Genomic DNA, 27,507 nt, shown 5'->3' with positions numbered 1-27,507 from the left:
TTGACTTCTTCTCTTCGATGATATAAGTTTCATTGTATATCAGATTTAGCATCATCTGAGAACTCAAAAGAAAGGGGGTTATTGTCGCCAGGGAGGGTTAATTTAAAGAAGCGCCCCGTTAAATTGGTCCCATTTAAATTTACTAAGTGACAGGTTTCGTAACCGTTTTATTTACGACTTGGCGTTAGAGGACACGAGACTCAACGCCGCCCGCCAAACCAAGACAAAGCCCGGCCTGAGGTTACTGGCGAGGAGTAAATAAGAGATTTATAGGCCAATTTTATAAACGACCGGATATGCCTCGATCCGCGATGCTTCCCTTGATCTAGAAGGAGTCCATGGTTCCTGGGTTTAAGGCTGACATTGTACAGGGTGTTTCTGATAACTCTGTCATGGGTCAAACTCTGTAACTATATGTTGACGCGACCCCAAGTTCTTTAACCCTTTCCACTCAGTTTGACCGAAAGAACTTGCCCTTTAATTTATGGCAGACTTTAACAGGAACACCCTGTATACAAAAGAAGTTTAAAATAGATCCTCTTCATACTGTGTCCCCATCACGGAGTTTTATAAAAGCTGCATGAAATGAAAAAAGAAATGGGCCATTTCAGCCACCCGCCAATGTTTTATGTATTAAAGAGAGCTCTGGCTCTACGTTAACTTGTCTCGTAAATTTGATGGTTGAAAAAAGTTATTCCAGGGTTGCCCGACAGGGTTATAGCCAATATTGCTTGGAAAAACCGCCCAAAAGTTGCATTTCCCACCCAAAAGGCTGCATGGTTGAAAATAAAATTAATTTTGATTACTCGGCCCCTAAAACGGAATCTCTCCCGAGACACCAATCTCCCCTTTGCTTATTGGTCGTTCGAAGGTTATCGATTTAAATCCACCGATTTGATGTGAGACCTGTAGAGCAATCTCCCGCACTGTTTCTCACTAAATTATACGGAACGGTGCTTTCCTAAGTGTCTATTTACGCGGCTTTGATTTAAATCCATAATTCAAATCAAGCGAACGGACTCGAGCCTAATTTTATGCTAATCAATTTGAATAATTACTTTATTTGAATTTACGATGGATGAAGCGGTTGTCGTGTAAAATGAGAAAGGTCATTTTCCTTCCCGCCAATATTCCACTTAAAACCGCCAAATTTCGTAAAAACTCAATTACGGTTGGCAACACTTTGAGGCTTTATACATGGCATGTAGCTAACGGGGCAAACCCTAAGCTTAATACGATCCTTCCTTCTAAACCCAATCTCTTCCTGACAAGAGAGAAAGAGAGAATGAGGGAGAGAGAGAGAGAGAGAGAGGGGGGAAAATTGTGTGGGGTAGGGTTGCAATATTAGCGTCTTCGGAGCGTATTATGTCAGATCTATAGATCGGATTACCTTGGTCGACGATGCATACGTAATTTTGGCGGCCTCCTATCTATCTGAAGAGGACTTTCTATGGATGAGCCTGATACCCCGACCCGCCATTTACTACTATCATAAGATATGTTCCATAAGTATAACACTACCTATACTTCTTAATGCAAGAGACTTACTGAGAGCTACTTCGAGAACGACTCGGTTATGCAGTCCATCTAGTTCCTATTTAGTCTGTACTAAGCCTTTGACAGCGCTTCACCAGGCGTCGCTGTACCTCGAATCTATGACCTACGTCACTTCATGATAAACTCCAGTTTATAACCAATGACAAACTTATGGAACATATCTTGTGGTACTATATCAGCTAGAGAAGCGACGACGGGATTAAGCGGACATAGAATCCCATTTCCTGGAGCGGTGTTTACGAGTGAGCGGCCAGTAATCGCTCGACTTCGAATAGATAATTAGCTATTGTATTAATTTCCCTCCATCCTCTTTCGAGCTCGTGTATGCCACGATTGAGTTACCGACGACGAACGTACGTCCCCCTTTTAGTTTCGGTTTTCCTGTATACTATAAGGTCTGTACCTTTCCCTGTATTTAGTCTGAATGCTTAGGTAATCGCTTTTCACTCGTAATGAGCCCTTCCTATTGGCTATATACAGTTATTTGAGAAATTCGAAGCGATATATCTTAACTATAGATAAGACTGCATCCAGTCTGGGATTACTAACCTAATAGAAATTTAAGTTTTCTTATTTTTTTTTTTTTTTGTTTTCAGCTTCAGTGGTGTAGAATTTACAGACGTTATAATTAAGGTATTCCCCCTTTTCGTATACTGATATTTCTGCATAAAATTGCCCTTTTGTGGAAATTTCTCAGGGACTAAATTTCAGGTTCATATTTCAATATTTAAATTAGTTTTAGGCCTGCTTTCCCAGGCGAGTTTTCATATAATTCGAAATTTAAGGAAATAATAAGGGTGCATGCATCCGAATTTTCAAGAAATACATTAGAGTGTCATTAAAAAATTAAAATATTAATATATTACTTAGGCTTATTTTGTATTAAAAATTCATGGAGAACAGTAGCGAGTTTCCTTTTAATTTATTAAGCTCATTTTTTCTGAAGTAAATTTGCATGAAAAGCTAATATAAAGAATACTTAATTTTTCTAATGTCTTTTCTGCAAATTTCACGAGACTATATTACTCTAATGGAAAACAAAAATATCTGGTAAATTAACAGGGGAATCTTACATCGTATAGTTTCAAATTCTTGATTCAATGGAATATATGGTGTAGAACAAATAATCGAGAGAAATACAATATTCCCGCGTGCTAGAAGCTAAAACAAACAGCGTCTTCGAAAGTTCGAATAAGTATATTGTGGTGGTACAGTACAGGAGCAACAGCTGCGCTAGACACCGGTACCATTCAAAATGCTGCCTTCCAGGCTCAGCTAAAAGTTTTCAAATAAACTGAAAAATATATGTATATATCAAAAACTATGTCACTCTTTTAAGCCTCTTCTGATTTAAGATGAATATTATGAAGTTGTAAGAGAACCATCCCCTTAAAGGGGTCGAAAGGTCAACCATATGACGCGGGCTTTGAGTGATAATCGATCAAGGGGTATGCACTATGCGGCCGGCTCTGGGAATTAATTTAAAACTTCTCTGTTGAGAGTCTAGAGGAGAATGTGATGGTTTCGAGCCGCTTGATGCATCAAGCGTCTATATAAAAGTTATTTCTTTCAACATAAAACGACTTATAGTTCGTTCGTAATGAAGCTCCAAGCTGTTGCCGCGCGTCACTTTAGTCTTAAATGCGAACGGATCTCTAGTTGGTGGTGGTGGTGGCGCCTTTTTTTATATTTCTTTGCTTACTTTACCCCTAGCTTTCCAAAACTTTTTTCTTCTTCTTATTCGTATCCTCTCTTCTTCCTAACGATAACCGACATATTTCATTTCCTTAGAAAAAATCTAAGGATGGAGTAAAAAAACAGGGAAAAATTTTGGCAACGGATCTTCAGTACAGCCGTCCACGCTTTGTTACGGGGCGGTAAAGGTTCAAGGACCCGAATTTGCATGCATTTCAATATTTCATATAGATATATATATATATACGTACATTCATACATACTCTAGAGACAATACTGATTTTTTTTCATCTCCTTTCTTTACTTTTCTTCCCTGGTAAAATTTTTCCAAGGCCTCTTTTTGGGGTATAATGAAGCTCTCTTTACTCCCCTTACCTACTTATATACGCGGGAGAAGAAACTTAAAACCGCTCGCGCGCCACACAGAGTGTTTAGGTAACGTAACTTGGCCCCCGTCATAACCCTATTCAGAAGTAGTTGGATCTGAAGTTAATGAGTAAACTTTTCTAATCGTAGAACTATGAAGGAAACAGGGGGAATTAAGTATAAGCAGAAGTATATAATACTCCTCTTCTATTATCCCCTTCTGGTATAAGTAACCATAGCCTGAGAAAACTGTGAAAACAGTTTCCATTTCTCAACGCCTTGATCAATTTAATATTACACTAAATCAACTTAATCTTTTAGGCTAATTAGGCCTAAGTATATAGTAATGCCATGTTTATCTATTTCTGTTGCCCTCTCTTTCATTATAACCCTTATATTTTCTCTCTTCTATTGTTACTGGAAAATGAGATTAGAATGTTGGGTGGAAATTCAAGGCAAAACTCTGGTTTGATTTTCATCTGATGGCAGAACGGCGCTAGCTTTATCTCCAAACTTTTGTTGTCGCTCGTAATACCCTAAGGTTAGGTTTCTTTGCCTAAATTGTAAGTTACGTAGGAGCTGCCCAATTTCTTCTGAATGGTCCCTGTTGTTTCCAAGAGGACCTAGAAAGACAGGGAGCACGAGGAGAGAGAGAGAGCTCTTCTCCATATACGACCAAAGTGTTTATTCCAATCGTGCAATGTTTCCTCGAGAATGCCCTGGGATCGGGAAGAAACAAACGTTTCCCCGACAATCTTGATTAAGGCTCGACTTTGTTTGGCTCTTCGCTATCCTTTTCTGTAGATGCGTGGTCCTCTTGATAGCTGGAGGAAGCCTTCAGTTTTCGCAACGGTAGCGAAAAGGGAGAGACGTTCTCGTTCCGAATTACGTCTCTCAAGGTCTTTACTCGGCCGTGTCCCTCTATTTTATATCCTTTTTCGCTATCTTTTCTGGGAGTCCTATTACAGATACGACGGAGAATGTTGGTCCGCACGTACTTTTCGCGTTTCTAAGGGATTTCCCCAAGCACCCTCTCTTAGTCCGTCCGTATGACGTTAAGAAGTTGAAATGGCTCCATCAGGGTTGGTGCAGGTAATCTTTTGGTTTATGGGTTGACCCAAATGATTTCAGCTTCAGTTTTTGGACAGATAGCCGCAGCAAAATTAGAACTATCTAGAGCTCGGAATCCCTTTCAATTGGATACCCTTCAAGTTGGGTCAAACTTCTAAGAAAATACTTAATCCTTGAAGCGGAAGAAACATAAGAAACCCTTAACTCTTACTACAAGTTGCAGACTTTTGGTGCGATTGAAGATTGAAGGGTAGACTCTTAAGCGCCTACCAAAATTTTTGACTAAAACTTTGAATTATGACGTCTTAATTCGTCATTAAGAATTTATTAATCTTTATAATCTTCTCTTTAAATTTTAATCTCAATTAAATCGGAGGTCGATGAAGCTAGAGAGAGTGAGGGAAAGAGAGAAAGTGAAGTGGCCTGGATGAAATTAACTGTCAAGGTTTAATTTCAAAACCTAATGACCATTTTTAACGTCATTGAATCCTTAATTAGTTTGCCGCGGAATTTCCCCCAAGTACATTAAACTCGTAAGCTTCCTCCATAATGCAAAACCATCTATTACGTGTCGCGACCTTAATTTCGCGACTTAATTAGGTTTAGAATTTATTCATTGTCTAGCGCCTTGGAAGCAGCGACTACTTGTTGGTTCCATAGCGATAGATATTCTAGGCGATTTCTTAGGAGGGGGGGAGGGGTAAGGGAAGGGGTGTAAAGGTCAAGCCATTACCTTTTTCGCCTGACAACATTACGTCTTTATATTGGACGGTCGGAAACAACAATGCCATCTCTTATTTTTCTCTAACCTCTTTTTCTTTTTCTTTCGATATATAAATTTCTTTTTGGGTGGCGGCAAGGAAGCAAAAAAGATACAGTATGCTCCTCGGCTTTTGGCGTATCTACACTTTTTTAGCCTTATGAAATATTGCAGGTTTTGGGGGTTTTGTCTTGAGCTAGTCTGGAAGGAAGGCTTTGAGTCTCTTTCATGGACTTGAAAGTAACATTCTCTCGCGATGTGGTAGATCAGATGAGAAGCTATCGAGTGACGTTGTAAGTTAGACTGCTCAACGTTTAATAATTAAATTTATCACTGAAAGATATAATTATTTCTAAAAATACTAACTTCCCGTTATATTAACGAACACAAGTTAAAATATTTAATAAGCTTCGGTGTAACTAAGACTAAAGAGAGGAAGATATTGCCTTCCATCGCACTTTTGGACGCCTGGGCTCTAGGCGCTTTGCTCCAGAGAGCTATGGGTCAACCCCCTTCTATGTCCCGATACCAAGAATTCCCTACCCCTTTTTTACATCGAAGAGGCTTATTTGAGGGCCATAAACGTGACTTTATCACCTTGTTTATTTTATTTTTCCGTTTATACAACCACATCGTATCGCAACGTCATTTTACTTGGTATCGTTGTTTGGGTCGTGAGAGGCGATCTTTCAGTTAGGAAAAAAAGAATAAAAGGAAAAACTCGCGAAGAATGTCAGATAAGACTGGGTTGGATTTTTCGCGCATGCAACGGATGCTACCTGAGCGGTCGTGTGCGGCTCGTGCAGATTCTGATAAGCGACTAAATTCAAGGGGCGAGTAGGCGAACGTGGGGATGCTGCTGCTGGTATATCGAAGAGAGCGAGCAAACGAACGAATGAACGTATCTTTTTCTTATCCCTTAATATTCTATATCGCGACTCGTTAGCGAAGACACGGGTTTCGCTTTAATACGGGAACCTAACGTTTCACGATTTTCTTTTCTTTACGTATTCCGAAAAATGGAGATTTCTTTTACGTATAAAAAATGATTAATGACCTTATCTAGGTTTTTCTTTATTCTTTCTTCATGGTGGTTGCAGTATGCTTTTAGCTCGCGTCCCTCAAACACTGCACTGGCTTCTAAAGCGATATACCGCCCGGTGAATAGCTACGTAATTTATAACCGTTGTGTTCTTTTTTATACCCTTTATTAACATTACGTTTATCACAAAGAAAAAATCGCCTGGCGAAATTTGGAAACTAATTTTTTTTAAGTTTAATCAAGGGTGGTTAGGAAAATTCGCCTTTCTCTATTTCCGTTGCGTTTTTCGCTTGTTGAAAAACGTACTTATATAAACTATTCCATTTTATATCAAATACCCCTTTTAAAAGGCGAGGATAATGGTCTAGTTTAAGAAAGAAAAAATATACATTTTATCCTCGCTCTTTTTCTTGCTTTTTTATACTATAGATAAGTGTTTTTTCTTCATTTTTCTTATAGTTTTTCTTCTGTATAAAGGCGTGTATATATGAAGTAATATATCTTCTAATTACGGGGTACCCAGATTTCCAAAACATGAATTATGGGTTTTTGGAGAAAGGTGTTTGGACATTTACATTTTTAATGTATTACGGTTTGTTATATTTTCCTATGATTTTTGAATTTGTTGGATAGTTAGGCCTTAAATTATACATTTTTCCCCCCAATTTCTCAGGCGTTCTATATTGTATTGCAGTATAGTTTACGGTATTTCGATAATAATGTCCGACACCTCGGTTTAGAATTAGAGAAAAATTGTTTTACCTCGTGGTTACGCGTTAAAATCTTCTAAAAATAAGAAGAGCAAATCTCGATATTCCTTACTCGTATTTAATACATTTTCGAGTCATTGTACCGTCTTATAAACGTGAATTGAATGAATTCGACGTAATTGCATTACCTGCGCGAGAATGATGCGCGATAGAAATTCATTTAAAGATGTTTAATCCCCCCTCAATCTTTTTTTCTTTCGTCTGGAAGTTATTGGGAGACTTTAACATCGTTTCGATCTTCAATTTAATATCAAAGAGGCCTCCTTCATTAGAAAATTTCATTGCCTATAATTATAGTGGGTTACTATGTGTTTAAAAGAAATATATCTCGCTTATGTATACAGGGTGTTTGTGAAAGGTCCATCAATAATGAAAGGGCGTATTTATTGGGTCATTTTGAGTCGAAAATGTTCTATGACATTTTTCCGTCCGGGCCACTGTTTTCAAGTTATGATTGGAGTAATTTACGGATGACCCCCTTAAATTTAATTAAGAAATTGAAAGACAGCGCTAATTTAATGAAGGGGTCATCCCTAAAATATTCAAATCATAACTCGAAAACCGTGGGTCGGACGGCAAAATGTCATAGAACATTTTCGACTCAAAATGGCCCAATAAATACGCCCTTTCATTATTGATGGACTTTTCGAAAACACCCTGTATAATATAGTATAATGTACATCTAGTGTTTATTCTAAAGCAGCTTTTATAGTCTGCGCTTTTAAACCCCCCTCTCCCCCACCCCCTCTGTGTATTTAATATTTTAACGAGTTAGTTTAAAGGAATGATAAAACGTGATTAAAATTATCTTAAAGAAATTTAGGGGTAATTGAAAAAGCATTAAATTTTTAGATTCACTTTTACTTGAGATTTTGGTGTATGGCGGGTTGCGTATTTTCAGGCGCAAAATGTAATGCTAAAAATCCATAGCCCCTGTAGATGTGTTTCACCTGCCGAAGTTTTATTATTTATTTTATATTATTTAGTTTGAAGGATTTTCGAAATATCTAATTAAAAGTGAATTTTTATTATTTAGTTTTTTTTTTCATTTCATTTTCTCTTTAAATGTTAACGCCCGGAAGCGGAAATGAAATGAAAGAAAATAAATTCGGATATAAAACTAAAAAAAGCGCGCCAAAGAGTCTGATTTTTTGAAACAACAAAAGTCGAATTAAAAAACGTTTTATTTCTAAGCATTTGCTTGTAATAATGTAATTCGATACTTGACGTGGAATTATGAACCATATGCCCCGTTTTTTGGCAAAAGAATCATTCGTTAGCTCGTTTTTCAATTCGCAAAAATGAACCTAAAAAAAAAATAAAACTAGAAAATGTCTAAATAGGCGCGAACAAAACACCATGCACCCTTATAGAAATTATGTATAATCAATCTCAACCCACACTTCCTACTGACAAATAATACGTATATTACGGTTCAAAAGGTCACGGGTTTCCTATATAAATTTATAAATAAATTTCAACCCCTGAGAGAATTTCTATTTTATGTGGTTTCTTTTTTTATATTTCTTCTGCTCGCATTCGTCTCACCCAATTTTTCTCGCAGTGCTATTTAACTATTTTAAGTGGTTATGTTATTTGTTCCTTAAGGTTTTCTTCAACGTATTAGTTGGTTAGGGTTCATTTTTTTCTTTTTTATTTCGGTGGCTCCTTTATACACAAAACGGAATTAATCTTAACCCCACTGAGAGTGTTTCTAAGGGCTTATATTAATCAAGGAAGCCACGGTCTTTGTTTAATGTACTGTTTCCCTCTTAAGATTCGAAAGAGTATGGTATGGTATGGTGTGGTATGGTGTGGTGTGTGTAATTTTTCGCAACCTCCCGGTGTTTTATCGAGGCTAGAGGCCTGCCTCGCTATATCTTAAAGAGAGGCTGAAAAAAATTACCAATTTTTATTATTTTTTTAGACTTAAATAGATTCCGTAATTTCTTATTCAATTTCGGAAGGATGTTCTGCATAATTTGCAGCTGAAATACTTACTACCAAGATTTTGTTTTTACAATAATATCAGAATATCAAAATTAAGAAATGACTAATTTTGCAATTAATAACAAGGATGGGATTAATTGGGTGTGTTTTATTAGTCCATTATGATAATTAAACCTAATTACTCCATATTATGAATATTGAACTCTACTATGCAAATAGAACATCTATGAATTAATAATTTATAAAAACATTGTAAAGAAGGTAAATTTAAAATTTTTCAGAACAACATCCATTTTTTATGTTCCACGAAGTTCTGGGAACCCATAGAATTGTTTCCATGGAGATGGTTTACGCATGATACAGATAATAATTTTAATTTCACGGTTTTCATTTTGAAACCCGGAAGTAATATTCACGAATTTGTATTCGAACTCGACTCCAATTTAGTTTTCATCTAACCGATGTTGACTCTGTGATAAGTTTCTTTTTTTTTTCGCCGTGGCTTCATTTTGGGAAGGGTTGTATATGGTCGAACGAGGAATGGGGATGGGTTTGACGTTGTCAGGGACGACAAGCTGTAACGAGATTTGCAAGGAAATATTCCAAAACCGAATATCTTCCTCTCCCTTTTTTCCCACGCTTGTTCCGAATAATATTTCGACCCTTTGCATGCAGCTTTAATAATAAATTTGCGTATGCCACTCGAAATTTGTTGCTTTTCCCCGTGAAGTAATTCGGTGTGTGCGATCTGATCGGAATTTTCCATGGGGAATTGATACCAGAGACGTTTATTCGTGTCTAAGTTGTAATAAAGCTGGAAAGCGGAGGACTATATATTGAAGGACAGGGACTATAGCGGGAAAACCTATTTATCTCTATTAAGTATCTTTCCTCGGACAGAGTTGTAGAGATAATCTCACTACTGGGTTGCATTATGTGAAGCTATACTAGTTACTCTGACCCTACCAACTTTATATTTTTGACACTAAGGAGTAATAAGGCAGGATTAGAAATGGTGATGCGGTTTCAAACTTAATTAGGGTCTGCAGTGCTTGATGAAAGTTGATGGCAGTTTCTAACCACCTAGTTAGAAACTGTGGCGCATTCCACTAAGACTATCGGCTAGACTGTTACACACAGCTGTGACTAACTAAACCCAAGCAGAACTGTCGTATTTCAACTCCGTTATTATTACTTCTTGGTAGAAACATTTGGGGGCAAAATTACTTTCGATCTACTGAATTCTTCCCAAGAAACTTTGGTTTTATCGAGATATATAAAAGTGTGTGTGAGGGAGAGAGAAGAAACTTAACCCACCAGGGAACAAACTTTTATAAGAAAAATCGTGGTAGTAGAAGACATCCCGTCGAGAGGGTGACGGTTATAAGGGAAACCCATCTTCTTCTTCTTCTTCACGATGCGGGTTTCCTTCAATAATATTATCTGCTGGATTTAATCTACTGTATCTGAAATGTATTTGGTTTAGAAACGCGAGCGCCACAAATCCCCCTGATAAATAACATCGTCGTCGTCGTATATAGTTTTGTAGCTCGATTCTAGTTTTATTCCAGAGAGAAATTATTATTCCGTCGAAACCGAGTTAGCGCGCATTTTGCGAATATAATTGACCCGGAATGCCAAACGAATGCTGCCTTAATTATGCGTGCAACCGCTTTCACTCCCTCTAGAATCTATAGCTTTCTAATCAGAAGTTCATTACCTCAAGTATATAAGAAACTCTCTCTGAACGGCCATGCATATAAAACCTTCATTAGAAGAAGCTCGGAATTTTTTTATCAATACATGCAATTTTTTATTTCTACGCGATAACTTTCTTGTGTTTCATCTGATTCAATTGAAATTTTACTTATTATCTATATCTATAAAAGTTAGGACTGATTCATCGTCAATTGAGATAAATTATTCTTAATTAGTGGGTAGTTTACAAAATTGCAATCCACTTCCAACCACCTTGGAAAATGGTGTCTAGAAACTTAAGGAATAGCGTCCCAAAGTTTCAACCATTTTGAGTGAAATTTAGACGAAGCACTCGGTTTAAAAGATATCCTCATATTCTAATATTTACTCGAGCAAAGATGTAGTTAAATCACTTTGCATCTTAGAAAATGGTGGCTTGAATAAATGTCCTTGGACAATTGCACGTCCCAGATGTTTTGCTTTAAGTCATACACTTCTGTTATGGACTAATATAATATACGCTATGAATTTTGCTCTTTCTTTATATATCGAACTATATATTAGTAGGGTTCTCTTTCATATGCTCATTGTTTAGTATAGTTCCTCTCTTTCTCTGTGTTTATGGCTATAGTTCCCCTCCCTCTCTCCTTTTGTTTTCGACTAGCTTCGATTTGTAAGGAATTCGCTTCGCTAAAGGTCGTTCATTTGAATAATATAACTTAGTACGTCGAACAATCTCTCACACTCTCTTGAAGATGGATGAAATTTCGACCCGAGGTCTATAACCGCCGTTACCAGCCGAGTGAATAATGGATTGGATTTACCCTGTATCGAATTATTACTTAGAAGACTTATAAACACAAAAGGAATTGAAACGAATTTCTAAATTGGAAAATTAAGTTATAGCTTAGTATAGAAAAATACAGAAAAGAAAAATCGTATTTGGTTTAAATTGAAAATATATATTTTATATATTAAACATCCATATTTTTCAATTCAACTTCATATATACGTGTTTGACACTTCGAAAAATGGATTTAATCAAAAAGATAAATTGTACATCAAATAGGAGGAACACTTCAGAATTTGTTCGATTCTACGATTTTGTTCAGTTCCAAGTGCATTTGACAAATAACGTGAAAGTTGAGGCGTATAATACATAATATTAAACGTAATAGGATATAAAATAGTTCTTATTTTGTCAACAGATGTATATATATCCCGATTTGATAAAAGCAAGTGCAAAATGGTAGAAAAAAATTGCTTAAACTCCCCACCCCGTTGCGTTGACTTCTTTAGAACGGTCTTTTGTTTGCGGATTTTCATTGTGATAAATGAGATATGTCCCGTACTATATCAAATATGTGGAAGGCCTGGGAATGTTTCAAGCGATTTTATAACCGATCGATTACTCCTCCAGTGACAATCTAAAATCAAAGGGATATTCTTCCATCTTCCTTTTCTTCTTTCCCTCTCTCTTTCTTTCCTTGCCACATTTATTATTTAACAAAACCGTTTTACTTTTGACTAAAATTCGTTGAGATGCTTGTAAACAACATAGGCGATAACTTTTGACGTGTTTCTAGGGGGGATTGCTGCTGTAAGAAAATGATTTAAAAGACCGTTACTTCTTTCAACTTCGTTGGCAATTTTCACGGGTGTCTTTTACGGTTCGTGTGCCAAAAACAACCGTGATGACATATGTCAAAATGCGAACAGCGCGTAACACTACCGAGATATCCCAGCGCCCGTGCCGTGTTGTTGAAGCTGGAACTAAGCTTAGATTTAAGTAGCAAATGCTACTATACGAAGCCAGTATCTAAATTGTGGTTTAGTATATAGTTAGTCTGTCGTAAAAGTTTCAGAACGAAGTGAGATATAGATTTTTCAGTAAAGTCACCGAAAGGTGTAGTAAGAATTTAATGTAACTATACTTAATGCGCTTCTATAAAACTTTCCCGAGCGACTTTATGTCAGTTTTTTCGTTGCAGAGTCTGTGATAACTTGATAACAGCGTCGTAACAAGTTTTTTCATTGCTAAAACTATTTTGATACATAAAAAACACGTGGCTTACCCAAGCATTGCAGTGCAATGTAATTCAATGAAAATTTCTAGAGAAACTTGCTCCAAAACATGCCAAAATTCATAGACATTTTTTCAAGGAATAAATATGAAACCAAACCATTGGAAAATATTCGGTTAACATATCCAATAACGACCCGTTTTCAACAATGTTTCAAATCCTCTGAGACAGGATGGTCCCAAATCCTTTTTCAAATATCTGAAAATCTAAATATCATTTTTTAACCTCGTCGTACTATTATTTTTATCCCCTTGATGTCTTTCCTTGTCTCGTCGCGTGGGCCCCTTTATCATCTTTCTTCGAATCATGTAATCCCAATAGAGATGGACAAAATCGAATGATGGGAAACGGATTCTTATTCAATTGCCCAAACATGCTGTTCTATATAAATTATAATAAACCCCTTATATTGTCTGGTGCCCCTGTCGGTTAGACTATAACCGGGTATCCGTTTTATCTGCCTGAATGTGGCTGCAATGTTTCATACAGCGGTAGTATATATATATAGTTGTATATTTGTTATGGGGTGGTCGAAGAAGTAAGCCAGCACCGCTAACTCGGCATTTTTATCCTCAGCGCCGCTTGAGTGACACAACACATTCTCGAGGTCTGCATTTTTAAGGCCTACACGTCAAACCACCAAAAGGGTAGAGAAAACGAGTGCAGCGCGACAACACACAAATCTTGGGTTTAAATTTAATAATTGAGGCGAAATCCGTTACGTCATGGATAGATTATACTCGACGAGATTGGTTTGTCTAGCTCTTAGATTACATACAACTCGATGACTGTATTGAGAGGCTGTCCACCATTAACAGTGTAGAGTGTGTAATGTCACTTCGGCGGACGTACGGACGCAATCATTCAATTCTTTACCAAATTCTTTCAAATCAAGATACCCAAAATTCCCCAAAACATCTCGGTCATAAAAAACACCATCTTCTTCCTCTACCAGCATTTCATTCCCTTTCTTAAATGAAGTCTACCCCCTGTTCTAAAATATTTCAAACCCTTCTTCTTTCTTTCTTTCTTTCGTATTACCCTTGGTAAGAAAGTATAACCTCTAAAGTGACCCTTTTTTCTTATAGTTTTTACTTGTTTATCACAGTTAATATTTTCATTTTTTATTAACGAAAACTGGCCATATTTGTTATGTAGGGATAAAAAAGTTTTTGAAAAAAAAAGTATGTATCAGATTTTGTAGCTAGATGCTCGCGAGGAGCTATTCTTTCAGTCGCGTTTTTATTGCGCTAGTGATAAGATAAAGAATAACAGGCATTCGAACATTAAACAGAACATTATTGTCAGGAAATGATTTTATTAAGAGACAGTAGAGAATCACGCTCGATACGACGTCGGCTGGGTGCCTAGGGTATACTACGATCGGCTTCCGTAATAATCATCGCTGTTTGTTTTGCGATTATGCCGTGAAAGTTTATATTAAGAAAGTGTATCGGAATTTCGGAATCTGCCTATAGCTCTCTCTGTCCATGGAGGAATGAATCTGGAGCGTCGCTCGCCGAGTATCCGATGATGGTACGAGTTCGATCCATTCTGGACTCTCCAAGAAGGTACTCTCTCGCCTTTTATACCCCCTTATCGATCCTGTATACATACACTGAACCCTTTACTGCCCTCTGTCTTCAGTAGGTCTGAGTAATTGAGATCATTGGATTATAAACAATTTCTTCACTTAAATCGGTTGTTTAGCTTGAGAAGTGTGTGAAATATTAAATTTTTTTGGGTTAGATAAGGGTTTTATTACTTTGATAAGTATCCTAGCACTTGCAATTGATTTTTGTCAAAATCGGTCAAGAATGAGGGTTAACTAACTAGCTAGTAAAAAATCCGATCTTTAAAATGTATCTTAACGATTTTTTTATCGGCTTTGAAGTACATGGAAAAGTTTCTTATCTTTACATTGAAAATTAAAAGAATATTAAAAAATAGCTGGTCATTTAGAGCGTCCGACTGTTCGAAATTATTACATTAGAAACAATTTAGGTAAGCCTCCGGGTGACATTAGCTCCTGGTTATAATTGGCCCCATGGCCTTTTTTCTCAAAGTCTCAATTTTTTGACGTAAAATATATACGTACGTGGGCTATAATTTATAAGTGCACATTAGCTATGTAACTGCTAGTCACAAATCTCTTTTCTATAAGTAATTTTTCTCTCTCTCTCTTTAAACATTACCCCCTACTTTGCTCTTGGATGACCTCACGGTTAAATAATTCGCTAGCTACCAGTTGTACCCCTTAAAAAAAGAAAAATCTTTAAAGATTTATTTCGACAAGGACTTTTCTTTAATAAGTCTTCGGGCGCCCTCTCTGATATGAAAAGAAGTAGCTTGTACCAGCACATGCAGAGTCTGAGCGTCGCTCAATAAGACGTCTGTGTGTGTAAGTAACTTTGGTCGTAGACTTAAGACCTAGTTATACAACTGTAGGCGGCGAAGCTTGCAAAAAAAAAATATTGAAGTTTATTTTTCCTGGCAAATCTCGGTATAATCAATCCTTCGGAAGTATGAAGTTTAAATGCCAACCGACGCCGCCAGTTTTCCAGATTCCAAAAGGGAAGAGGGTCCGGACCTCCCCTGGAAAATGGCAAAATGTTATGACGCGATCAATATCATCAAGGGATATGTACCGTAGATAGGGACGGGTCTAGCTTCCTTTGGTAACTGTCCCAGGTAGCGCTGAGCGTCTAGGAAAGAACTTGGATCAATACACGGTACAAATGTGCAATCCTGTGGCGGTGCACTTAACTTATGAATGGTACCAAGGGGTTTAGGGGTAAAAAAAACTTTGTTTTTAGAATCTTAATTCCCGCTTACCGGGTGATATCGGAAAGCCACACACCGGTAACTAGTAGGGCCTCCCGGCTGCTTTGAAATCCACCAAGTTTTTTTGGCTATTAGGTAGCTAAGCCTATTTTACCCGAGAGGAATTTTTTTAACTCTGTTTGTTTATATCTCGGGATAGGGATCTATAAAAAGCTACTTTAAGACTCATCTTCCATACATTCCTCCATCGCGTTTAGATAAGGGATGGGTACGGGGACACACTTTCTGGTGCGGAAGAATTAACTCCTTGTGCACTTCTTGAGAGGGGCTAGACTATCTAGGTTAGCGTTTTTCTTTTTGATAAAAATGGAAAGTCTAGGGGTAAATTTCGTGGAAGCGTGTCGTACAAAAGTTAAGTAAGCTCCAATGCCGAATAAATTGTTATGAAACCATCTGGAGAATTAAAATGAATGAAAACTTCTAAAGGCTATATACAACCTTCACTTTTATCTCGTCTCAAACTCAACACACATACTTTTATCTCTCGAGGAATGCACCGAGCGTTCAACTTTAAAGAATGATTGAAGTACTCTTAAGGAAACCAGACTTCGTAAGAAAGCGAAAGCGTAGATAACCAGCGTTTTTTAATTTTACACGTAATTTTAATTACGGTAAAATTTAAGAAACGGCACCAAAACCCCTGTCCCTGTCCCTGTCCCTGTCCCTGTCCCTGTCCCGGACGCGTCCGCGAAACGAACGCTTACGATAAGAGAGGGAAACCGGTCGCGTCCGCGAAACGTACGCTTACGATGAGAGAGAGAGATCGCTAGCGTACGCGGTGGCGATACGAAGCTCCGCGTAGAGAGAGAACTGCCTGCCTGGTATATTAGTGAGAGGGGGAAGAGGGAGAGGGGGCATCCCGCTCGGAGAGAGAGGAAAGAAAGGTAGTTTAAATCTCGCGGGCTTTTTTGAGTGAAGGGAAACAAGATGATAATTTTCGTGCACTACTGCACTTTGTGCGCGTGATACATCAGAGATTATGCTGGATGGCTAGGTTAGGTTTCGTAAAATAGAGGGGACGCTTTACGGTCATAGTGATTTCTGGTTTAGGGGATCCAGGATTTTGTTTAAATACATTATTTGATTCGTATGGTTTTTAAAAATTATACTTTAGTGGGGTTCACAATTTAGTTTCATTAATATTATTTGAAATGTGACGTTATTAGAAATTAAAGGGATACACGATTGTGTTTCAGAAATGTTTTTAGTTGTCAACTATACGGGGGGGGGGTCACGTGAGCCGTGTAAAATTACTATTAAGGCCCAGCCCTTGGGCCATCTTGTTATACTAACACCCATTAACTCGAGTATGTTGAAAAAAGCTGATCAATGTTTAAATACTTGACTTCCACTTCTCGTGTTGTCAAATCTATATAGGGGTATATATTAATAAGAAAAACAAAGTTTCTTCGATTCAAGGTCAGGCCTACAGCCTTGATACCTTATTAAATTAATAATCCCGGTGAGAATGGCGCAGGGGTATTGGATGTAGAGTGTAACGTGAGATGCAACTTTTAATTTTCTGTTCTGTCTTTTTTGACGAGCACCGGGGGGGGGAAGGGGTAAGCAGCCTCGGCTTATACAGGGCTTATGAAGTATTCCAAGTATTTTATTAAGCCTGTCATGACCAAATTCCCATCACCTCCCTTATATTACAGTCGCATTGGGGACTATAGCTAACGCGATTTGATATCTGACGAATTTATAAGATGTTAAAAACTTAGACAAGCGTCAGAAGGAGGATATCTGCGATTTGACTTCTCTGTCTGTGTGTGTGTCATGAATGTTGAGAATGGACGCGTTATTAACCATCGTTTATCTTCCACGAAGAGTCAAAAGGATTTATTGTAAACCCTCCCCCCCTTTCCCTACAACATTGCTAAGCCTAACGGAATAAAGAATTCCCGAAACATTTTTTTTACGTATCGATGAGTCGCGTATCTTTCATCTCCCCCTCCTTATAGGGTCAAACCACGCTCTCAAAGGTCCTCATCGTTGAGAGACGTACAAAGTCATGGTTAGAATGACTTTGCCTTTAAAAGTCTCGTGTTATGGTGAGGGAATTAGGCTTAATCACGCTGCCCTTCGACTTCGGTTGCGTTGTGTAGAAAGTAAAGGACGGTTTACCAGGAGGCTTTGACAGCTGGGGTAATCTGATTAAGCCTTTTTTCCGCCACAACCACTATACGGAAACTTCTTTGGATGTAAGAATAATTGCTATAGTGAGATGGGTAAATGGCCAGGGAAACCGCATCGCGTTTTATTAGTGTCTTGGTTAGCGAAAGTGGTACCTAGTTGAAGCCTTTGACAAACTTCTACACCATACTTACACACATACACTGTTGATGTCGTTTTCACCTTGGGCTTGACTCTTAACAACTCTAGTAAACTTTTCGCCGGCGTCACATCGCATGTAGCTGGAGTGTCCCTGAAAGAGATAATTTTCGGGTTACTGATCCCTATCACTCAAGAAAGATAGGGATTATACGTTTTTGTAACTAACCTGACGAATGTAGAAAATATAGTAATTTGTTTCTTCTAACCTTAATCTAGTTTTCTACATCGGTATTTTTTTTCTCTCCCCTTTTCCGCAGGGCCTCATTGATTGGGTGCCTCCTAATGACGCTCTTACTACGAGTCTACGGAGAAGATGGCGACACCCTGCCTTCCGTGACAGCTGTGAGTTTATGTTACTTTTATATTTATATTTTTCTCTATGTGTCGTCGTTTTGTATCATATCCAAGATACAATATTATCCTGGAATGTCATAAAGGGATGATGTATCCTAAAAAATGGAAATACGATTCTATGAAAATTACATAACCTCAGTTGGAAAAGTGAAGTAGTTCATCCTACCTTTAACGTATTTTCCTTTAGTTTTAACTAAAACTTATACTAAGCCACAAAATTGGTTTATAAATTAGAACGTTTTATGTAGAAATTACTATAATTTTGTACGAAATCTATTTTCACGTCGTGATTTACACAAAATACGTGTAAATATTAGGTTATTTACGTAACATTTCTTATACAAATATTGGCTTGTCTTTAGGGTGTAACGTTGCCTTGCCACATACGGAGAAGTTAAGATTATCCCGGTGCTGATGTAGTTTATTTCTATGATAATATTTCTGCTTTTTTTAAACGCGAGATAAATTCGAAATTTATTAAAGCTATATAATAGAAGTTAAACGTGGGATTTGGGCCGGATTTGTTATAACTTTTAAAGGTAACTTTAACAAGGCGGGATGAGGTCGAAAATGTGTGAATCGAATATTAAGGACCGTATAATTGTGTTGAATTTCCATTCTTTGTGGGTGGCATTTTTTTATAATCGGTGGTTTTAAGCACAGCCAGTAAAAATTGCGTAAATTGTAAGTTTGTGCTGCACTAAGCGAAGTTCTCTCCCCTAATATGGTCACAATTATATATTACAATCGATTTAAAGATTTATCGATATCTCTCTCTGTCTCTTCAAAGACGACTAAAATATTAAACATTGCTACTGTCATAAACCTAAAATTAGGCCTGCGTGTTTCGTTTTCGTTTTCTCAAGATTTGAATTATTTATCAGACGAAAAAACATCATTATTATTATTATTACGGAAATGTCTAGTTTCTTACTAATTAAGCACGATTAAACCAAATTATAACCAAACTTAATTTATGTCGTTGGATAGAAACTGAATATAAGAAGTCTTGTCTCACTCTCTCTTTCTCTAACACTCATATCTTCAAATGAAAATACCAGAATCTCCGTTAGAATAATTTTAGGTTGAAAACCGTCTAGTTTCTTCCTAATTAACGTTAATTAAAGCTTAATTTTTTAAAAAATAAATTAAATAAAAACCATTATATTTAAATTAAAGAGGCTCTATATTTATTTTTGGAGAGTGTGAGACAGAGAGAGCAATACCCTTTCACAATTTTTATATCTTACATTTTGTAGAAACTAAAATAGATGTATGTTTATACTTACAAGCGCTTGCTGTTTAGAGGGGGGAAACCTTGACCAAATTATTTAATGAGTACTTTTCTGGCTGTTAATTACGGTCCCCCCCTTCCTTGTAGCTTCGTTTTTCTTCATTTCTTAAAGAGTAGGAAACCTTTGGTAACATTTTTTGACACGTGCCTTTCGCCTTATTTACTACTACCATCATTACTAATCTTTTTTGGAAACTGAAGGCACCAACCGTATGTATAGCTTAGCTGTCTCTTTGAGCTGAAAACGTTTTTTATAACTATGGCAGGAGATGTCATAGAACTCTGTCAAGTTTTTTGGGCGCGTTGGGTAAAGATATCCCTGCTCCGTTACCAAGTCAATTCGAGCACGTCATGCCAAAGCTGAAAAAATACTACTTTCGGTTGTAATTAGGGGTAGAATCCTCTTTAAGCGGTTTTTTTACCGAATGTCATTGGCTTAAACGTAGGTTAACTCGATCTTAGACTGACACAACGCTGCAGTTTCCCATTGCGGATGTGTTTACGTAACGTTTAATTAGTCTCTTGACAATTTGTACAGGCACTAATTAAAATGCATGCCTTATTGCTGGGCGCGAGAACTATCTTTTAAAAATAATATTATTATGTTTACGGGCATATACAGTCTTTTGTTTCAATTGAGGCGTGTCTATGACGGGGAAAAATTAATTTTACTAGTTATAATATAATATAGTCTACACACCCCTTTTCTCTTATATTATTATTATTATTATTACGTCGTTGAGTTGTCCATGATGTTTGTTTTAATCCTTGGCTCCATGCTTCCTTAAACGTTCGTTAGGGTTAGGGAGTTTGAGAGAAAAATGTTCGGCTTAATTTATAGCTAAGGGGTTTTTCTTTCTTTTTTTTGCTGGAGGATTAAGACCTGCCACTCTTAGTTTTTGTACACTTTGGGGTTAAGAGAAGCTATAGTCTAACCCTAACTGGAGGGGTACTTTCGAGTCGTGTTTTTATTACGGTTCAAAACGCTCCAGTGGAAGCCTTATTTACGACAAGTACTTTGTTAGAATGCGGTGAAATATATGTAGAGGTCTTCTTTATTTAACCCTTAATGTCAACCCTATATATTCTTTAGCGATGGTTAAACTTGTATTGTACGAACCCCTCTTTGGATTAAAATTTACGTAATTAATTTCTTTATTACAGTCTCGACGAATAACGAGGGGTTCCAATGCGTGGACAACGGGTGTATGGGGATCATGGTCAATGTGGTCAGCGTGTTCCAGAACCTGTGGTCGGGGAGTGTCCATTCAAACGCGGGAATGCGTGGAAGGCTCTGGATATATCAGGTACACGTCGTTCTAATCTCATATCCATCATGTTTCGAGTATCATTAATTTAGATACGTTAAGTCATCGTTAACCTTTCACGATTATGCGATTATTTCTTACAGTTTTATACATAGGTGGCTTCATTTCGTTACATTTTGTTTAATCTTATATCTTTTGTTTCTGTTCAGACATCAACGTCTTCGTCAAAGTCGTAACCATGGTAGCAAATCACCATCGGATGAAAAACGTTGCTTGGGGATTTCTAGAAGAGTTCAACTTTGTAAGATAGAGGTAAGTGGTGTCCTTTTCTCTCTCTGTATTTTAAACCTAAAACCCACATCACGCGCTCTTGACACGAACGGTATAGTTTATTCTAGACTAGACTAGTCTTTTTATAGACTCCATTAATCTGAGGTAGAGAGAGGAGACTAGATGCGGGTTCTCTCTCTCTCTCTCTCTCTCTCTCTAAAAGAGAGAGAGAGCAAAACCTTAATCCCTTATTCAATGTCTACAAGAGTGTAATTTGTTGCTACTTTACCGGAACGTTGGATAAGAGATAAAAGTTAGGGGTAGACAATTGTACTTATTTCATTGTTCTTTCTTTCTATATTTCAGGACTGCAAATTTCCAGTTGATATTAGGAAAGAGTTGTGTCTGGCTTTTAATGATAAACCATTTCGAGGTCGTTACTTTAAATGGGAGCCTTATTTCAAAGGTAAAGTATAATTACATAAGTTAATGATATAATAAATTTCACGATTTTTCTATCTAATACTTTCTCACTTTTCTTGACAGATTCTGGTAGTTGCGAACTGAGATGTCAACCAATTGGCGAACGGTTCTTCGCCACATTAGCTAAAGTCGTCGAAGATGGTACGCCATGCGGCGATTATAACGACAACGATAAAATCTGCGTCTCGGGAGAATGCAAAGTAAGTTGGAACTTATTTCATAAAGATTATCAATTAAGAATCGGATCAAGACATCTCGGATGTCACTGAGTCAGGGTCATATTATTATTATTGCGATATTGCGTAAGTTTCTCGCCGCTGGAGTTAATTAAAATCGATTAAATACGCCAAGGGGGTGACGAATTAAAACGAAAGCGATTAATTTCCATAATTTGTCAGTAGTGCTAAGGTCTTAGGCGGCGTCGTATGAAGGTACTGTCGGCATTGGTAAAAGGGAATCTTTCCTCGCGCTTTCTTTCTCTTCATCTCAAGAATTTACGTAATCCATCAAGAATATTGACCTAAAATAATTATCCAATGAAAATATTTCATCTCAGCATTTATCTTTATTTATATCGACTCTTAAGATGTAGTTCAAAACAAAGATATTACATGGTATATTTCCTTGTTCTCTGTATTTATTCATAATAGAATTTAGTTTACTCTTTCATTTACTTCTTCCGGAGTCTCAGTAACGGCGTTAATTTGCGCGAGACGTGTTTTGGTTTTTGTTTTTGTTGAGGCGGTGGTAAATAAAGAAGAGTCGGGTCAACAAATTTGGTCTGCCATTCACGCGAGGCGAGTCCCTTTTCCTTCTTACTCATTCTCTTTCGGTTGTGGCGTTGAGGCTTAGAGAGAGAAGAAAAAAACCTCCACTAAATTGAGCACCAAATCGATTCACACGATGCCAGAGCACGTTTTCCTTTTAGTTTCGTTTAACGTGCCACAGGTGGCGAGACGGATCAACGAAGATGAACGCCCTTATTAACCCTCCTAAAGCAAAAACGAATTGGTATTTGGTGCTAATCAAATAGTGTAACGCGAATCCCACTTTCTATTCAGTTCCTTGCGATATTGGAAGAAATCCAATATCTATCTCTAGCTTTGATTCTATTTGTGGAACGGTTTGTAACGTTTCAACAGTTGTATTACAACTATAGAAATGTTACATCAAATTCTTGTCCCTTGTTTCATACTAGAAATACTCAAGCCATTGGTTTCAATGGTTGGGTCGCCTGTAGGAATGTTTACACTGCATTACACCAATGTTCAGATACGAGAAGCCATCCAGGCGTCACTTTTCAAGCAAATGAAACCCCCCTTGATGTTAAGGCGTCCTTTAGAAACAGTTTTGCTGAAAATGAACACAAAGTTTACCCAACACCAACAGAGGGAATCATAGCTTGAGGAGTAGAATTGTCCGAGTATCCCTTAAGTTGTTTGTGATCGTTCGAGCCATAGATTAGATTGAAGAAGTAGATCCCTATCTGTTTCTGATTGAGTTCAAAGATGCATTCGAAGATCCCGGAATGATCAAAGGAAGCTTGGGACACTCTTTTTTCGACCTAATCCTTCTTACTTAAGGGATCCCTGTTGAATTATTACCATTCAGGCTTTACCGCGAGTGTTCCTATGGAACTTGGAAAGTTCTTGAAAAATTTGGAACTTGATCCGTTTAGAATGCATGGCGTTTTAAAATCTTGCCTTGTGAAATTCCTTTTAGTAAATTCTTTGGAGAAAGAGAAAAAAAAAGAGGAGCCCCGCCCGTTAGCGCCCCTCGCGTCATCCGTTGGAACTATAAAAGCCTACATTTTTAGGTGTCACCCAAAGCGAATTAAAACCGGTAAGAAGTGAACTGATAAATGGGTATATTTTCTTCTACCCTTTTACGTTTCCTCTCTCTCTCACTCTCTCTCTTTCTCTTACTTGTAACAAATTGCTAGGTTTTTTCGGAATGATAGAAGTTTTGGGCTTCTTTTGGGTTCTTTTTTTTTCTTACTAGTCTTGTGTATTATTGCCTCTTGAGGGTTTCAAATTATAGAGAATTCGCCTCGTAAATAGGCGGTAACTTTTGAAGAATGTGTTTTAACTGAGGTTTTAACTCTCCGCATCCCCTTAACTTCGTGCCAAAACCGTTTTTCCCCCGACATGGAAGCTTACTTAGTAATGTTCTTAGTTAACCACGCTTTCGTTATTTTTTTGTCGCCTTTTCCCCGGAGACATTTACGCTTCTCTAAGATCTAAGATTCCTCAATTTTTCTTACGGTAAAGTCTTAAGGGAGTGTTTAAATATTTGAGCTCCGTGAGTACAGTATACACAGGTCTATCTCATCTCTGCAAAGGTTTATATCTCCCCAAAGGATAAATGCACACTTTTATTGCGTTTTATGTTTAAATGGATATTGATGACCTAGAAATCTCTTTAATTTATGTCCTTGAACTTATTTATGAGGAAGCATTCCAAAATTTCTCAAAACCTGTGACTTCATCTTACAAAATGACCCTATGAACGTATGGTAAACTTATAGTTCGTCAATATTGACTTCCATATTTATTTCTTTTTCATTTTTCTTTTCTAAGATAATGTCCTGTAAAATCACCCCCGACGGTTCCGTTTGTCCCTGAAGGGTTTTAACAGAATACCATAGTTTCAGATCTTCTCTCTTAGCTTTTAAAAGTTCATATCGTTCCTCAATCTGGAGCGAATTCAGGAATTGGTTTAAATCAATAATTTTTTAGATCAAAAAGAAACTTATTTTATTGTACAACCGTTTTAGTGCACCCTCAGCACGTTTCGAGACTCCATTAATTTTTTATTTCCCAAAAAATACGCTTTTCTCTCCTTTATACACTTTTCTAAGTCCACGTAAGCGAAAGTGTGTTTTCAAAAATAACTTTCCAACGCGGCATCAAAATTTAAAGGGATTTTTCTACTATACGTGTTTATAAAGTTTTGAAAGTCTTCAGCCGAGTTATAAGTAGGATGAGGATGATGAAGCCTCTTTATACGTTATGGCTTAAAGAACAAAGAATAAATTAAAAATGAGATGCATCTTGTTCGTAAATTAAATTTCTTCCTTGCATGTAATCCTCAGTGGTTTATCCCAAGTTTGAAGTTTCACTTTCGAACGCAATCCCTTTGTTTAATTCGCCTTTCCCGCTGTCTGTAGTAGTAAACTGAGACGGATATAGAATGAAACTTGAAAATAAGATTCCTTTTCCTTTGCCTAGTCTAAATCTCATGAACTAGGCTTGGGTATATCCTATTATTCAAGAAATGAGAAACTGCCTAACAGATGCAATTCGCTGTTTGCTTATGCCAAGCATAGTAGAGCGGCGAGATTCTTGAATAACTGTGGCTTACAGCTGTTACCTCGGACTTTTCTTCGCATATCAACAACAAAGAATGAATATAACTCGCATCATCTAATATGTTGGAACCTAGCATATTTCAAAAACACTATTATTACGCTAGGGAGTGTGTTATAAATTATCGCCTTGTAGATGTTTTTTATTTTTGCAAAACCCGATATCCCAGTGTCTTAATGTCTTCCGAAACCGCATAGCACCCGTTATATTTTTCTCCTGTGATTTGAGGATTTCCGGTGTTGATGACACATTGCAATCCTTGGCAACCACCAATTGGTTTATCATTGCAACTCCTGCAAGCAGTGAGACCAATATTTTTCATTCTCTTTAGCTCGCTCAAATCCAAATTTGATAAATAGTCTTATACTAAGAGTTAATGGGTTCTGTGTTTCTCGTAAAATCGATATACCATATACTTAAAGAGGCTCTACAATTATCCAAACCAAATTGTCCTGTGCGAGAAGCTACCATATGTTGTCTTTTATGTTACCTTTCAAATATTATTCGCGACAAAGTAAGGAAGCAGTCTTTGTTCCGGGAAATGGAAGAAAGTATCGATAAAATCTTTAAAAGCTTGGGTTGCCTACCCCTTTAACTAATATAGCTTATTAGGTCGCTTAATGCGTATGTTTATATAGGTATAGGTACATAAACATAGAAGCGACACTGGGAATCATTTTTGTACCACGATTATTTGGAGATGTGTTAGGGAGTCTCTTTATTGGTATCATCAGGTAAAAATTTAGTAGAGCATCTCGGCGGGTGGAAACTCGGAGATAAGGATTCCCGTTGTCACTTCTATGTTTTCCTGGTAGAGACTATTTAACGTATGGTCTATACGTGCCCTTTTAAGATATTAAAGTTTTAAGGTAAAGGAGTATTATTAGGATTGTTTTAATGTTCCTATTTTTCCAAAAATCGTTTTATTTCTTCGCAAAAGTTTGTTGAGAAAATATTTATGTGGAAAGTTTGAATCATGAACTTGATGATAATGGAAGATGGTGGGAAATGAAGGGATTCCTATTTTTAGACACGCCATATACATTAGGATGAGGTTGGAAATATACCACACCTCATCTGTTAGGTTTCTATATCCGTTCGTTGAAAACTGAGGAATGTTGAGAAGATTTCTACATTTATTTTTTTTACATATATATATTTTCAACTCTCCATTTGGGAAAAATTTACGTCTCTGTGAGTGGCAGGCACTATATATTTGGTTGAGAATAACTCAAAACATCAATCAAAAGTCCATTAAATGAAGTAGGCCTATACATCCTTATTTACTTTCCATTTTCTTCTAAAATAAGATATCATTTTTAACTCTAGCTTCAATTAAAACTATCTCTTTAGCTGTATACTTTCCATAATTCATAACTCTAAAATTGACAAGTCTAACTGACTCGTAAATCAATGTCACTATGATAAACGTGACTTTATTTAGTGAATAGTGAGTTTCTGTAGAATGTTTTCGGTGTGTTTCTCTAGCAACAGCCCACGACAGGGACTGTATTCGTTTCTCAACAGTCGCTAGGATCCTTTGTCTTCCGAAATTACTTTTGGCGAATTATAGTCCTACAGTCAAAAGGGATGCAAGTTTATGATATATGGATTGGGTTAGGCCTAGTATGAAATCCTGAAATTGAGGGCGTTGTCTGTCTATTCCGTTTCTAATGGCAAATTTATTTTTGAATTGAAGTAGGGTCTATATGTATGGTGAGGTTTCTTTCACTCGGTTTTCCCTTTCGTCCCAGTTTCGGCGAATTAGACCAATCGAAAATCGATTAATCAATGGTAGTTGATTACAGTTTGATACCTTCTTCCGTTTAACTGGAATATTTTCTCTTGGCGCGCTAACCCTTTGAAGATTTCTTAAATTTCCACAGCGAATTAAGATTCCTTACAGTAGTTTCGACACTTTATACGAAGATCAATGAAGTGACAACGTCCCGTTTATGCTTGAAAGTAAAATTAATGACGATTTATCTACGTCCTGAAACATTCTAGTTCAATTACAAAACTTGTCCGGGGATTTAAATTGGTAGGAGAAACCCCCTGTCGTGTAAAGGTAATGCGACGTCGTACTTTGGTGTACTCTTGAGGGTGAAGGGCGAACGTTCTTGGGTCAACTAGATGGAATGTCCTGGTGTAGAGGTTCCAGTTGAATTTTTGGTGGAATCTAGTTTCATAAAACTGACTTCTTCATTTTATAGAAACAAATTTTTCTTCTTTAAAAACATATTTTTAAAAACCCCCTCTCGGTGTCACGTATCGCGTATCGGCGCCTGTTTCAATT

General features: G+C 37.2%; 1 protein-coding gene across 8 annotated transcripts in view; it reads left to right on the top strand.

Annotated features, from left to right (window-relative positions):
• Nucleotides 1–27,507, top strand: part of LOC149692094 (thrombospondin type-1 domain-containing protein 4-like) — a 93,579-nt gene that overhangs the window by 42,287 nt on the left and 23,785 nt on the right. For 6 of the 8 annotated variants that reach the window (XM_089867758.1, XM_089867760.1, XM_089867757.1 and 3 more), the window contains 5 exons: nucleotides 18,432–18,516; nucleotides 20,987–21,129; nucleotides 21,300–21,402; nucleotides 21,727–21,826; nucleotides 21,907–22,043. In XM_089867758.1, the coding sequence (XP_089723884.1) occupies nucleotides 18,457–18,516; nucleotides 20,987–21,129; nucleotides 21,300–21,402; nucleotides 21,727–21,826; nucleotides 21,907–22,043 (543 nt within the window). In that variant the 5' untranslated portion in view covers nucleotides 18,432–18,456. Of the gene's footprint in view, nucleotides 1–14,253; nucleotides 14,565–18,431; nucleotides 18,517–20,986; nucleotides 21,130–21,299; nucleotides 21,403–21,726; nucleotides 21,827–21,906; nucleotides 22,044–27,507 lie in introns of those variants that run through there. The other 2 variants (XR_016382617.1, XM_089867754.1) reach the window with 1 other exon arrangement.

The sequence above is a fragment of the Phalangium opilio genome, unplaced genomic scaffold, assembly GCF_054372755.1.
Source record: "Phalangium opilio isolate 3A_F unplaced genomic scaffold, DU_Popi_V2 ptg000024l_1, whole genome shotgun sequence".
Classification (NCBI taxonomy): Eukaryota; Metazoa; Arthropoda; class Arachnida; order Opiliones; family Phalangiidae; genus Phalangium; species Phalangium opilio.
Note: the sequence above shows the minus strand (reverse complement) of the source record. Positions and strands in the feature narration are given on the sequence as shown.